At 34.2% G+C, this 16,044-nt stretch overlaps 1 protein-coding gene across 2 annotated transcripts; it reads left to right on the plus strand.

The window, feature by feature from the left end:
- The first annotated feature begins 9,336 nt into the window (after nt 1-9,336).
- On the plus strand, nt 9,337-15,993 carry LOC8284857 (potassium channel AKT1). 2 transcript variants are annotated; one of them, XM_002514320.4, is made up of 12 exons: nt 9,337-10,032; nt 10,297-10,662; nt 10,817-10,874; nt 10,965-11,282; nt 11,873-12,118; nt 12,425-12,523; nt 12,764-12,796; nt 12,887-13,072; nt 13,271-13,465; nt 13,566-13,641; nt 14,342-14,932; nt 15,277-15,993. In XM_002514320.4, exons 1-12 carry the CDS (start codon nt 9,821-9,823, stop codon nt 15,555-15,557), a joined length of 2,661 nt encoding a protein of 886 aa, XP_002514366.1. In that variant the 5' UTR covers nt 9,337-9,820; the 3' UTR covers nt 15,558-15,993. The 2 variants fall into 2 exon arrangements, with proteins under 2 accessions (XP_002514366.1, XP_048228085.1); XM_048372128.1 differs by lacking the exon at nt 10,297-10,662.
- The last annotated feature ends 51 nt before the right edge of the window (nt 15,994-16,044 follow it).

Below are 16,044 nucleotides of genomic sequence, written 5' to 3' on the forward strand. Positions count from 1 at the left end.
AATGTTATAGAAATGTTATTATTATTTTAATTCATAAAATATAATTTAAATAATAATTTTAATATTTGATATTTAATAACTATTTTTAAATATATATATATATATATATATATATATTTTATTTTTTTTAAACTTTTAAATTTTAGTATTATATAAAATAATACTATCAATATAATTGATATTAATATCTTTTTAAAATTTAAAAATTAATTTATTACTGAGTATAGTAGTAGAACTATAATTTAAGATGTTATTTTCTAGAGTTAGATTTATTATCTAATTAGAAAGGTAATTTATTAGTTAATATAATATTAAAAAATATTATTAATATGCTATTTAGTATTATTATTTGATTAAAAAATTATTTATTTGTTAATATAACATTGAAATATAATTAATATGTTATTTTTAAAATCAGAATCGATATTTAATTAAAAATATAATTTATTAATTAATAAATTAATAAAAAAAATCATAAGATAACATATAAGTTTCAATCTCATATGTCAAAAATTAAGTACATATGTTAAAAAAAATTTAAATATAAAAAACTAATATATACTAGTTGTTTATCCGTAAATTGCACGGTTTATGATTATAAAATCAAGTTTATAAATAAAATTTAATATTTAATATTTACTCATTATATTTTAAAAATAATAACAAAGTAGATATTTTTAGTTTTTCTTCTTAACTTTTTTGATATTTTAAAATTTTAATTAATATATTAATATAAAAATTATTCTAAAAATATTTCGTTAATTAATTCTAATATTATATAAATTAGTAATATTAATATCATTGATATTACTATTTGTTAGAATTAGAAATTATTATATTATTAATAAATTAATTTATTAGTAAATATAATATTTAAGATGTTATTATATAAAATTAGAATTATTATCTAATTAGAAAAATAATATATTAGTTAATATAATAATAAAATATAGTTAATATGTTATTTTTTAGGATAATTGTTATCTAATTAGAAAATTAATCATTATTAATATTGTATTTCTGAGGATTAGAATCAGTATTTAATTAGCGATGTAACTTATTAATCAATAAATTAATGAAAAAACCACAGAATTACACGTAAACTTGAATCTTATGTATCAAAAATAAATACACATACAAAATAAAAATTCTATATATAAGATAAAATAACACATATAAAAAAATTTGTATGTATCATAAATTAATATAGACTAATCATTTACCCATGTGTTGCATGACCGTTATAATTATATGATTATAAAATTAAATTTATAAATAATATTTAATATTTAATATTTAATATTTATTTATCAAATTTTAAAAGTAACAGCAAATTAGATATTTTTTATTTTTCTTTTTAACTTTTAATATATTAAATTCTTATTGGTGTACTAATATAAAAATTATTCTAAGAATATTTATTAATTAATTTTAATATTATGTAAATTATTACTATTAATATAATTATATTACTATTTTTTAGATTTAGAAATTATTATATAATTAAAAATTAGTTTATTGGTAAATATAACATTTAAAATATTATTTTTAAAATTTAAATTATTATCTAATTAAAAATTAATTTATTAATGAATAGTACATAAATTAATATACTATTTCTTAGAATAATTATAATCTAATTAAAAAATTAGTTATTATCTAATTAGAAAATTAACTTTTTATTAATATTATTTTTAATTAAAATTCATATTTAATTAGAAATATAATTTACTAATCAATAAATTATTAAAAAATTATAAAATAATATATAAATTCAATTTTTATGTGACAAAAGTAAATATATATAACAAAATAAAATTTATAAAGATATAGATTTTATGGGAGAAGAAAACAGAGTTTTACTTCGCATCCACGCAACGAGATCCTCTTTGCCTGAATAAAAGATTGGACTGAGATAATGTTCTTCCCATGTTAACTTTTCTTTTCACTTTAGTTACACTGAGTTATATTGATGACTAATAAATTAGTTAAAGCTGTGGCATATAATCATAAACTTTTTTGGATTGAGATAGACTAAAATATCATCCAACCATCGATCAATTTTTTTTAAATTATGTGTATTAATCATCTATCTATTTAATATATATATTTAATATTTTTAATTTAACATATCTAAATTATTATACGTGTATTCATACTATACACTTTGAATAATAAAATGGACATGTTGATAGTTATTCCGTAAGTGTCACTGTACCCATCGAACTACAGCGAAATGCCCTACGCAGAATATATTTTCAACTTTAATTAATTCTAACCATATATTTCATGCATTGCTATGTGTCCTAGGCGAGTATCATTAACTACCCACCTTTTCTTTCTTAAAAGAATTCGTTCCATTGCACTTGAATTAATTTTCTAAAATATCAATAAAGCAAAAATAGTAAAGATACAATTGAGATCCATGATCATGATATTCTGCTTTTCTTTGATTGCAGCTGAATGGATGCAACCAAAGCATACCGGCCCTAGAACCTTACCTTTTGGGAGAATTAGTGGCCCATGAAAGATTTATAGGATCTCAATACCCAGACTTAACTTTGGTTGAAACTCGAAAGACATGATTACTTAAAATTAGGAAAAGGAAATGGTAGATTTCAGACCTTTCTAAAAGAGATATGATAGCTTTAGACTAAAAGAACACAACACCTGGCCATTCATGTCTGTGCTGTTTTATATTCGACGTTCGACATTTGGAATCTTCTTATTTGGGTGAATTGAGTGTTAAGTTGGTTGGACGACCCTTTGGTTTGTCATTAGAATGCAGAACCAACCAAATGTTGCTGGTGCGTTGGTTGATTGAGGCTGCTGGTCTTCGGAATCTTCATTTGCTTCATGAAAGCATCAAAGCATGTGTTATGTGTCTGCTGTCCAATTTTCTTACAAGCTGAACAATGAGATGTAGCTATTAATTGAAGCAAACAGCAGCACTGAGAAATTTGTCCGCAGAAGAAGACGGGCTGAAAAATCCAAGGGAGCCCTGATCAATCAAATCGTGCTACAATAAAATTGAGTAATAATTATTAGATTTGAGAAGTAATTCATACGTAATGATTCTGCTAAACCTAACTATAGAGCCCTCCATATTATGCCAATACACATCAAACACTTACGATTTCTTAACAAGTGAATTCCATTGGTATAATGGGTTTAGACTTTAGAGACATCTATGTACATAGAGAGAGTTAATCGTAATTCTAAAGTCATAAAATGCTTTCCTTTCGTTCCAAGTGATCTTTCATTTTTAGTTTTTCTACATAATGATGGAGAACAACAATTTCCAATTAATGCAAGCGACATGACTATGGGGCTAGGAATTTTCCATTCCATGCACGTCAACTTTTAACTTAGGTTTTCCTTTCCTTTGTACTATTTTAGAAATTTTTATATCCTTTTATCTCACGAGCTTTACACTAATTTCTTTGTTAATTTCCAATCGATTTTTTCTTATGTAACCTTTTAATTATTAAAGTCGTTCCCTAGATATAATAATCTTATAAATGCATCAAGAGAATCATCATAGAAGTTTGTTCAATAAACATATAAAAAAATAAATGTAAATGATCTGTTCAGAAAAAAGGAAAAAGAAAGAAGGTGAAGAAGTTTATATAAATTTGTATTGATAAAACAGTGATGAGTATGTTACAAATTCTAAGTTTATTTACAACTGATGAAGAGTTTATATTGATGCTTCTATATGTCCAACGGCTATTTTTCTGAGAGAGGAAAGGTAGAAGTGACCTTTCCTGCTTTGTAGGAAAGGTCACACCCTTTCACCCTTGGTCAGTGATGAGAAGCCTGCACAAGCAATCCAGCTTGTGCAGTCTCTGAGGCCATGCCTTCCATGTCTCTCTTTCTGTTTTCTTTAACACTCCCCCTCAAGCTGGGTTCATATAGATTTATTGAACCCATCTTGTTGAGAATGGACTTATGACTCTGCTTGTCCAGGGATTTTGTAAATATGTCTGCCAATTGATCTTGACTCTTGACATAAGAAGTTTCAATTTCTCCTTTTTGAACCTTTTCTCGGATGAAATGACAGTCGACTTCGATGTGCTTGGTCTTTTCATGAAACACTGGGTTTGATGCTATGTGCCGAGCGGCGTGATTGTCACAAAATATTTTCATAGGCTCCATCGTTTCTACTTTCATGTCCTTGAGTACTTGCTTTACCCAAATGAGTTCGCTAGCCGTGGATGCCATCGCACGATATTCTGCTTCGGTGCTTGATCTAGCAACTACGCTCTGTTTTTTGCTTTTCCATGTCACCAAGTTTCCCCCGACGAATATACAGAATCCAGTGGTTGACTTTCTATTACAACTTCCAGCCTAATCTGCATCTGAGAAACCAACTACATTAGTGGAGCTATTTTTCTTCATCCAGATTCCCTGTTCGGGTGTTCCTTTTAGATATCTGAGGATCTGATCAATGGCTTCAAGGTGGCTAGTACGAGGAGCATGCATAAACTGACTTATCACACTAACTGCAAAAGAAATGTCAGGTCTAGTGACAATTAAATAAATTAATTTCCCTACTAAACACTGATAGTGTCCTATGTTGGTCAAAGGATCTCCGTCTTCTAAATTGAGTTTAGTTTTAGTTTCCATTAGAGAGAGAGCGGGTTTGGCTCCTATCTTGCCAGTTTCCTTTAATAGATCAATGGTATATTTTCTTTGGGATAGAAATAAATCTTTGCTGGACTTTGCTATTTCTATGCCTAGAAAGTATGACAACTGACCTAGATCTTTAATGTCAAATTCCCTTTTTAGACATTGTTTGACATTTTCTATCTCTCGATTATCACTCCTGGTTATTATGATGTCATCAACATATACCAAAATAATAATGGTGTGTGTGCGAGTGTGTCTAACGAACATGGAAGAATCAGAATCACACTTATTGAAATTGATACTTAATAGAAAACAGCTGAGTTTAGCATACCATGCCCTTGGAGATTGTTTCAGACCATAAATTGCTTTCTTGAGCTTACATACCAGAGATAAGTCTGAGTTTGTCTTATACCCAGGAGGAATGGCCATGTAAACTTCTTCTGCTAAGTTTCCTTGAAGGAAGGGGTTCTTGACATCCATTTGGAATAGATTCCAACCTTGATTAATTGCTACTGAGAGTAGAATCTTAACCGTGTTCATCTTGGCCACTGGAGCGAAGGTCTCTTGATAATCAACTCCATAAGTTTGAGTGAAGCCTCGGGCTACGAGTCTGGCCTTGTATCTGTCAATAGTTCCGTCACTATTGTGTTTGATCTTGTATACCCATTTACACCCCACTGGTTTTTTATTTGGTGGAAGAGAGACAACGCTCCATGTATCATTCTTTTCCAGGGCTAGAAGTTCTTCTTCCATAGCTTTACACCATTTAGGATCGGCATTGGCTTCGTAGAAGTTTGTAGGTTCGAAATGATTGGATAGCTGAGATAGATAATTGCGATATTGGTTAGATACAACATTATATGAAATAAAATTCTGAATAGGGTACGTCACCGTATGAGACATATAGTCTCTAAATTTCACAGGTGATCTGGTTTGTCGACTAGAACGTCTCAAGGCAGTTGCTTCCTCTGAGACTTCGTGAAATGAAGCTTCTTGTTCTTGTGAGTGGTTATCTCCCCCTGAAGGAATGTGCCTTGAGATGTCAGGTGGCTGTTCTGGGAGTGGACTGTGATCAAAGTTGCTAAGAGAAATATCAGAGTTAAGCGGAAAAAGAGAGTGAAATTCGGCACCGGTAGGGTTGGTATAATAGGACTCATTCTCGAGAAAAGTGACATCCCGAGAGACATAGGTCTTGTGAGTCAACGGATCATAGCACTTGTACCCTTTTTGGGTGGAGGAATATCCGAGGAAAAAGGTCCTGACTGAGCACTTGTCTAGTTTGTGATGGCGAGTGACGTGCCCATAGCACACGTACCCAAAGACTCGAAGGTGACCTAAATCGATTTTCCGACCTTTGAGAATTTTCAAGGGACTCATATTTTTTAAGGTGACTGAGGGAAGTCTATTAATAAGATAGGTAGCAGTCAGGAGGGCATCCGACCAAAAAGAGGAGGGAACATTATGTTGAAATAGGAGAGTACGGGTGACATTGAGGAGATGGCGATTCTTTCGCTCAAAGACTTCATTTTGTTCGGGTGTATTGACACAGGTAGTTTGGTGAGTAATGCCATGTTGTTTAAAAAAGGTGAAAAAATTTTGATTGATGTACTCCGTACCATTATCGGAGCGAAAATTTTTTATATGAGCATTATACTGATTTTTGATAAAATAGTAAAATTCTTGGAATCGAGAGAAGACTTCGTTTTTGCCTTTTAACAAATAGAGCCATGTAGTTCGGGAATAATCATCAATAAAAGTAACAAAATATCGAAAATGATTGTATGAGGTAATGGGGGCAGGTCCCCAAACATCGGAATGTATTAATTCAAAAGGTTTTTCAGACATGCTTGAAGATAATGAAAAAGGAAGCCGTGTGTGTTTGAAAAATTTACATACATCACAGTGGCTAGAATCCAAGTTAAAACAAAATAATTTGTTGAGAACATGGTCGGAGGGATGCCCTAATCTTTGATGCATAAGCATGTCTTGGGGGGTTTTGGACACTAGACATTGCTGGCGAGGATCAGAAAGACAGTATAGGCCATTTTCTAGGTGTCCCTTACCAATCGTCTTCCCGGAAATTCGATCCTGAAAAAAGACTGAGGATGGTGAGAAAATAACATTACAATTTAAATTGCGAGTGATTTTCCAACAGATAACAGGTTAGATTTAAATTCTGGTAAGAATAAAATATTCGAAAGAGATGAATTAAATAAGTTTGAGGTGCCAAAACCCTGAATTTTAACTTGATTTCCATTGGCCACTGTCACATGTTGAGAATCTCTGCTCTGGTAAATTTTCTTTAATTTTGCAGGATTCCAAGTCATGTGATCAGTAGCACCTGAGTCAATAATCCAGTCATGTTGATTAAATGCAGTATTATTTTTAAGTGACTGAGAATTAAATTGAACCGAACCTGACCCATCGGGTTGAGAAAATCCAAACCCGTGGGGTTGCTGGGCCAAGGCTTGGAGCTGGGCCACAATGTCCTGAATTTGGGCCTGGCGGGCCTGCTGAGAGAAGGGCAGATGGGCCTGAGGTAATTGGGCCTGAGGCAGATGGGCCGAAGCTAGGGCTGGGTCCGGCCCAGTTGAGGACATATAAGCCAGGCCTGGGCCGAGCCCATAAGAGAGGAGCGGGCCTGGATCAGCATAGGGTCGGGTCGAGCTACTGGGCCGGACTTCTAAGTCGGATCGGTGGAGCCCAGCATGTCCGGGTCGGGGCGTCATATAACTTTCAGCATATGACGCCCCCGCACCCACACCTCTTCGCCTAGGGTTTTCTTTCTCCCCAAATTTTCTGCCTCCTTTCCTCCACGCTGCCGAGCCTTCCCACCCCCGTGCTGGTCGCAGCTGAGGGTGGAGGTGCCAGCAGCCGTCACGCTGGTGACCCTGCTTTTTGCAGTGGTCGCAGCGTTCGATGGCCCTGACTCCTCCCTTATGTCGATCGAAGTCGCGGTGCGTGGAGTAGGCTCTGTTGTCGGTGGTCTTTGGAATCTCGTTCATCGAGTTCCTTCTTGTTTCCTCACGCTGAATCGAGGCTATTATGGCTTCGATCGATGGTAGTTGAGGAGCGAGCAGGATCTGCGATTGCAAGCCCTCGAAGCTTGAATCCAGACCCCTAAGGTATGTGTAGATGAGATCTTGTTCCGCTCTCCTCTGTAGTTCTTCCAAATCGTTTGATGGTGGGAGGTAGTTTTGTAACTCCTCCCACATGATTAGAATTTCTGTTGAATATTCGGTTGAGCTTTTGGTCCCTTGAGCAATCTGGGACAGTTCTTGCTTTAATTTGAATATATGTGCAAAGTTGTTTTGGTGGCTGTAGAGAGTCTTTATTTTTTCCCATATTGCTCTCGATGTCTCCATAAGGATACATAACCGAGCTATTTTGTTGTCCATTGCGTTGGTGAGCATGGACATGACCAAATGGTCAGATGATTGCCACTCTTCTAGTTTTTCTAATTCTTCTTCTGTTGGTGCTTCTGGAATTGCTGGTTTTGGCTTTTGTTTGTTGCCTGTGATGAATCCAATTTTTTTTCTGGCACTGAGGGCGATAAAGATGGATTTTGACCACTCGAAATAGTTGTGACTGCCCTGCAGCACAATATTGGTGATTTTGGTGGTTTCATTGTGAGCCATGTTTTGAGTGTTGAGCTGTGATTTTTTTGTGTGGCTGGGTAGGTGATGACTGGCTTAAACCAGCTCTGATACCATGAAGAAGTTTGTATAAATTTCTATTGATAAAACAGTGATGAGTATGTTACAAATTCTAAGTTTATTTACAACTGATGAAGAGTTTATATTGATGCTTGTATATGTCCAACGACTATTTTTCTGAGAGGGTTTGCAGGAAAGGTTGCTCCCTTTCACCCTTGTTCAGTGATGAGAAGCCTGCATAAGCAATCCAGCTTGTGCAGTCTCTGAGGCCATGCCTTCCATGTCCCTCTTTCTGTTTTCTTTACCAGAAGGAATATAAATATAAGAGTTCTCTCAATCAAAGCATATATATGTGCCAATTTGATTGGCAAATCCTTAGTGAATTTAATTTTACACGAATGCCAATTTGAATTTGAATTTTATGCGTCTAATTTATTTTATCTTTATCCATATATAATCATCCAAATATAGCTCTAACATAAAAGGCAGACAATGTTATCTTACTGTAAATGCATCAACCATTGCACTGTTAGATTAACTAAAATTATAGTAATTATTAAAACAATACAATGACAGATCGTAAATACTTTTATAAATTAACTAGGATCAAATCATAATTCAACTTTAAAACAGAATGATATGTTTTTAATTGGACCCAAAAATTAAAATTGATATTATGCATCTAAAGATGGCAAATCTCAACCCCTAATCCAACAAGAAATCTATATCTCACTGGGGCATGGATGAAATTCTGTGTTCCCCTCCCACAACCAAACTCAACCTTGACTTTATTATTATTATTATTATTATTATTTATTTTCAATTATATATATGTACCCAATTTTATTAGTTTTAATTGATATACATGATTTAACTTATGTTTAATTGATATATCTAATTTTATTATTATTATTATTATTATTTTGATCTTAATTATCTAATCGCTTGTGACCCTAATTTATTCCGCTGATTTCATCATAAACTCTTATATAATAATAACAATATGTAATTAATTCTTACATGAACAGTTATATAATAATTAATTAAATGTGATTTTTATTAATCGTGTCATAATTTAATCACCTTTATTTTACTTAAATTGATTTCCTATTTAAATAATAACTCACTACATCAATTAAACCATTTTTTAATAAATAAAAGTAAAAATTAAAAATAGTATCCAGTAAAAGGAGGGGTAGAATAGTAATTCTATGAACACTGCCTCGGAGGGACAACTATATATAAGAGCAAACCGAAAACACAAAAAAGGAGCGCGCACAGATACGCGATGCTCAAATACACGTAACGACCGCGCGCGCAACAGTTGCGAAGCACAGAGATTAAAGGAAAAAAAAAAAGCCAAAAAGAGAAAAGAAAAAGAAGAGGAGAAAATATAGGGCCATTCTTATTGCTATACTAACACAATCATCACCCACAGATTTTCCTCAAGACAAATCCCTCAAAGCACTAAATCATTATTTGTTTTGTTTTGTTTGTTTGTTTGTTTTTAATCAAAAACAAACGAACAGACAATGCTGCTGATGAAAAGAAGAAGAGGATTACTCTGTGGACAAGGAGGTGATGATGATGGATTATTAGGTGGAGGTGATGATAAAGATATTGATGATGGAAGTCATTTTAGTATCACAGGTGAAATCCTGCCGTCTCTCGGCGCCACCGCCCGTTCTCATCGCCGTATTCAACTTCGTCGCTTTATTGTCTCTCCGTTTGATCCACGTTACAGGTTTTTACGTGCTTTCTGCTGTTATTTCGTTTCTTTTCTCTTGCTTCAGATTTGTAGGGTTATCTGTATCATATATAGGCCATTGTCATTGTCTGTATGCGTTGTTTTAGATATATAGTGGTTTATGTCCTGTTCCTAACTTCATCATTGGTTTCATTTTCTAAAATTGGTTTAATGCTTTTTTCTTTTCTTTTCTTTTCTTTTTACATTGATTTCAAATCGCTGTATCAGGGTTTTAATTGATTACTGATGTTGTTTGTGCAGAATATGGGAGACATATTTGGTGTTTCTAGTATTCTACACAGCATGGGCATCGCCATTTGAATTTGGATTCCTTGAAAGGCCAACAGGAACACTTGCTGTAATCGATAATGTTGTCAATGCGTTTTTTGCAATTGACATTGTTTTGACATTTTTTTTAGCATACCTTGATAAATCTACTTATCTTCTTATTGATAACCGAAAGCAGATTGCTTTAAGATATGCTAGAACCTGGTTGGCCTTTGATGTTATCTCCACTATTCCTTCTGAACTTGTCAGGACTATTTTGCCTGATGGTTTTCAGACTTATGGCTATTTTAGTATGCTTCGCCTTTGGCGTCTTAGGAGAGTCAGTCGATTTTTCGCAAGGTAAATTTATGATAATTCAATTTAGTTAAAAGATCATACTTGTTAGAATTCAATTCTTGAAAGAAATGAAAACATGCAACAAACTGATTTCTTGCACATCATGATATTCCGAACAAGGGTAATTTCATTGTCCTCCTTTCTTGTCATATATCAGATTGGAAAAGGATAGGAACTATAGCTACTTCGTGGTTCGATGCTCGAAGCTCGTATGCGTGAGTATATTTTTTTACATATATGTATAGTTATTTCTTTCGAAATTGAAAAATTTAGCTTTCTTATTAAGGTTTAATTAAATGTTGTAGGTTACCCTCTTTGTTATTAATATTGCTGGCTGCTTTTATTATCGTCTTGCTGCAACTTATCATGACCCTGCAAATACATGGATTGGGTCAGTCTGGAAAGACTTTCATAAGGAGAGGTTGTGGATCCGTTATGTAACATCACTCTACTGGTCTATAACCACACTCACTACAACTGGTTATGGTGATCTGCATGCAGTAAATGACAGAGAGATGGTATTTACCATGTGCTACATGATGTTTGATCTTGGACTCACTGCATATTTGATTGGAAACATGACCAACTTGGTTGTCCATGCAACTAGTCGAACAAGGCAATTCGTAAGTAAAATGTCATGTTATTTTTTTCAGTTCTGCAAGCTCTATTAGTTAATTGTTATACAATGCCTAAATGTATTGGGAGAGCCCTTTTTTCTGTTAATAGGGGACTGGATTTTTTATAATTTGTTGCTAGAGACTTTTTACTTTCTGCTTATAGTTGAATCAAATAATTTTCCCCCTAGATATGATTTATATGTGGAAGCTCTTCTTGTCTGGAAGAGAATTGAAAGAACCCCATTATTATGTAGACTATTCTGCTTTAGTGGCGAAGCTTCTGTGATGATGCAAGGTGCATTTAATTTTTAAAAATATATTTGATTCAGTCCCAGTTAATAAGCTTAGTTTATGCAACAATACTGTCTTCTCCCCTTTTCTTCCATTCATATGTTGTTACGTAATAATTTGATATACAATAAGTGTCAAGCTGCCTTTAAGTTACTAGAGTATTGCATACATTGTTTTTCAAATTGCTGTAACTTCGCAGTTATGATTGGTTTTGGAACTTATTTGTTGACCTGTTCCTTATGCATGAGGCCTTTTTTTTTCCTTAAATGTTTTGTTATCCTGAGCTGGTATGTATTGGACTTCAGAGAGACACTATACAAGCTGCATCAAGTTTTGCACAGAGGAACCAGCTTCCTGTTCGCCTGCAAGACCAGATGATTGCTCATTTGAGCCTGAAGTACAGAACTGATTCGGAGGGACTGCATCAGCAAGAGACAATCAATTCCCTTCCAAAGGCCATTCGGTCAAGCATTGCAAGCTATCTTTTCTATTCATTGGTAGATAAGGTGTACTTGTTTCGAGGGGTATCAAATGACTTACTTTTCCAATTGGTAATTTCTCACCTAATTCATCTTCTTATCTGTTAAGACTTTTTCCTATCATAGATACAGAATTTCTTATAGTTGTTTCTTCCTTTTAAGACAAGTTTTATTAGAATGATATTTTTTCAAGTAAGTCATAAAGAAAACCCTTAAAATCCCAACGTATAATTCTTGTGCTGCAAAAAATGTTCAGTCTTGTAAATAAGAACAAAAAGGTCTGATCACATTCAAATGAGGAAAATATGCATTCCCGACGGCAACTGATTTTGTTTATTTGTTTCTACTTCTCTATCTTGAAACTTCTGCATTCTGAAGGTTGCTGAGATGAAGGCAGAGTACTTTCCTCCTAGAGAAGATGTGATTTTACAGAATGAAGCACCCACAGACATGTATATATTGGTCACTGGTGCTGTGGTAAGTACCTTGCTCCCATACTACGGCTGCACTCTTCTATGACCTTGTATGTATATTTATTCCTTCACCTTTCTCTGGCTACCCAAATTCAAAAAGAGAATTTTCACCATTTAAAAAAAAGTTCCACTAATGGAAAAAATCTCCTTTTGTGATGCCTGTTTCTGTTTCTGCTTTTGTTTGTACCTGGAAACTAGATTTTTTTTATTGCTATTGTTGCTTAACTAAATGTGTATTTGACAGGATCTTGTTGTGAAAAAGAATGGAATAGAGCAGGCAAGTTATTAATTTAAGTGCTTTTGATATTTTTCTTCATCACTTATGTCAACCAGACTGGCTTGGAAATCTAATATTGGAAGCTTCCAGGTTGTTGGTGAGGCGAAGACAGGAGAATTTATTGGTGAGATTGGCTTGGTCTGTTACCGGCCACAAATGTTCACAGCTCGGACCAAAAGATTGAGTCAGCTGCTGCGTATGAACCGTACTGTATTTTTAAATATTGTACAGTCAAATGTTGGAGACGGGACGATAATTATAAACAATCTTCTTCAGGTCTGTAAAAGTTCTGGCAATAAGTATTAGTGCTTAGCAGTATAAAAGTCATCATTCAATATCCTACGAATCTAAATCATGGCAGGCAGTAATGCCTTTTCAGTTGCTATTTTAGATGATTATGAAAGCAAACTCTTTGTTTTGCCAGGATGGTACATTATCTTAAGATGCACATCATATGTTTGTTGGTTGATGCAGCATTTGAAAGAGTTGAAGGATCCAATGATGGAAGGAGTTCTATCATACACAGAGCAAATGCTGGCTCGTGGGAGAATGGATCTGCCTCTTACTTTATGCTTTGCTGCTATGAGAGGTGATGATCTCTTGTTGCATCAGTTACTTAGACGGGGCTTAGATCCAAATGAGTGGGATAACAATGAGAAAACTGCCTTGGTAAGCAAAATGCTTCTGTAAATGTTAAAATTTATGTAATTCTGTCTTAAAAGAATCACTTTGATGAATAGACTTGAAACTTTGATATTGTATATGACAGCATTTTGCAGCTTCAAATGGGAGTGATCACTGTGTAATGCTCCTTCTAGAGTACGGAGCAGATCCCAACAGAAAAGGTATTTTCTAGCCTACAAGCAAATGCAAATGCATTTCAAAAAGCTGTATGCAAATCATACTTCTCTTGCTTCCTTTCCTGTCACCAATCTTTCTTTTCCCTGTTTCCTTATATATGAATGTGAAATTGTGTCCGTGTACCTTTTAATATCAGTTTTTTTTTTTTCTTTTTTTTCTTTTGCTTGTATTTGTGCGATTGACCAAGCATCATCCCATTTACGCATTCTGAATGCAAAACTTTGACAAGTTTGATCTGACATTTATGAAATTACAGGCAATTTAATTAGATGGTAGCGCAAGATTTGGCAGCCTTGAATATATGCAAATGTTTGTCAGAATTATCTTAAGCTTATTTATTGTACCATCGTTTCTTTAAATTCATCATAGTTATTCTTGTGCCTGAGGATGCTCTCTGCAACGCTTACATGTATGCCTTAGATATTGATTTCTGCGTCCATTATCTTTCTTATGTATTATGGATGTCCTTTTTTCTATTATCTCACACCACCTAATTCAATCTTATTTTTTACCTATGGAGTTTTTGGTGGCTAATTTGCCTAACTTTATCATTTTAGCAGTGCATCTATTTCTTATATGGTTGCCGTGTAGTAAAGTTGTGAATGAGTGATTGAAAAGATGTGAGTGTTTTTCTTGTGGTAGGAAAAAGCAGGATCCAATAATTCTCTACTATTGTTCTTACAGATTCAGAAGGCAATGTGCCCCTTTGGGAAGCATTATTGGGAAAGCATGAATCTGTGGTTCAACTGCTCTTAGACAACGGAGCCAGCTTTTCTTCTGCAGATGTGGGTCAATTTGCACTGGCAGCCATTGAGCAAAATAACTTGGATTTGCTCAAGGAAATTACGAATTGTGGGGGAGATGTAACACAGCCCACAAGGACTGGAATTATACCACTTCATTCAGCAATTTCTGATGGAAACTTTGAAATGGTTAAGTTCCTTTTGGACCAAGGAGCTGATGTTGATATGCCAGATGTCCATGGATGGACAGCAAGGGCTTTGGCAGATCATCAGGGCCATGAAGAAATTCAAGCTTTGATCCGAACGACGCAGGGGAGGGAAAAAAAGCCGGTTCCTACTATACCAAGGCAGCCAGGGGTGCCATATCACGAAAAGCCTATAGTCAAGCATAGTAGTGAACCTACAATACCATCTTTGACCCATGATGTTATGCGACCTGCCCCTGAGACAATAAATACAGACAGTCGCCAAAGGAGAAGAGTGGACAATTTCAACAATTCTCTTTTCGGGTTCATGTCAGGTGCTAATGCTGGTGAGAAAACCCATCTGTTTCTAATATTCCATCATGATTTTACTTGAATTCTGTTGAACACTATATATATATATCATATATTTATGACTTGGTTTAGCATGGGATTCATGCCTGCACATTAGAGAAATCAAAAGAAGAGAATGCGAATTGATCTAGTTTTATATATTTTTGAAATTGCATTTATCTTTCATGAATTATCAAGCTCCGAAGTAGTAAGACTGTCGCTAATGGCCTAGAGACGGCATGAGGTCAAACTCTTAAGAAAATTTTAGGACGGGCTTAGGCTAATGTTTTAATTTTAACATTTCATTAAACAGTTCAACTTATCACTGTACCTTTTACAGGTGAGAATGATCTGATGCCATCTTCAACCGGGGCTGCTGGTTTTGCGAATTTCACCTATCCAGCTAGAGTGACTATCAGTTGCCCAGAAAAAGGTGCAGTTGATGGAAAGCTTGTTCTATTGCCAAAGTCACTAGAAGAACTACTGGATATTGGTGCCAAGAAATATGGATTTGTTCCAACCAAAATTCTTAACAAAGAAGGAGCTGAAATTGAAGATATCGAGCTCATTAGAGATGGTGATCATCTTGTTCTTACCAGCAATACCGGCACCGGAATGTAATGATCTTTAGATGGGTGAAAGAGTTGGTCGGAGACATGGATCATCACCCCCTTAAAATCATATTGGCCCACCAAGTCCTACACGAAATCATGCCACCTAATCAATAAGCGATTTTGAGCATATGGGAACATATTAATAGTTCTACTGCTTTTGCTCCCGAAGGTGGTAAATAGTAAAATTGTGTACAAAAGTTACAGGAAAAAAGAAAAAAAGGAACTGTAAATACAAGTGTGAAGATAGGAGCAATGGTGGTGATTAAAGAAAAGAAGTGATCCAAAGAGGAGGTTTTGGATCATCTACTGTACTTAACAAAATGATAGAGTTTTTCTTTATACTGTTTCTGCGAAGAAAATGTCACTGACAAAAAGTAAAGAAAAGAAAACATTACTAAATGTGGTTTATCATATTTGTTATATCTCAAATCTTCTTTTGGAAATGGAAGGTGAAGATTTAATGTATAGAGGTTTTAATGTAAGATGAGGGGGCT

This window comes from Ricinus communis, chromosome 3, assembly GCF_019578655.1.
Source record: "Ricinus communis isolate WT05 ecotype wild-type chromosome 3, ASM1957865v1, whole genome shotgun sequence".
NCBI lineage: Eukaryota > Viridiplantae > Streptophyta > Magnoliopsida > Malpighiales > Euphorbiaceae > Ricinus > Ricinus communis.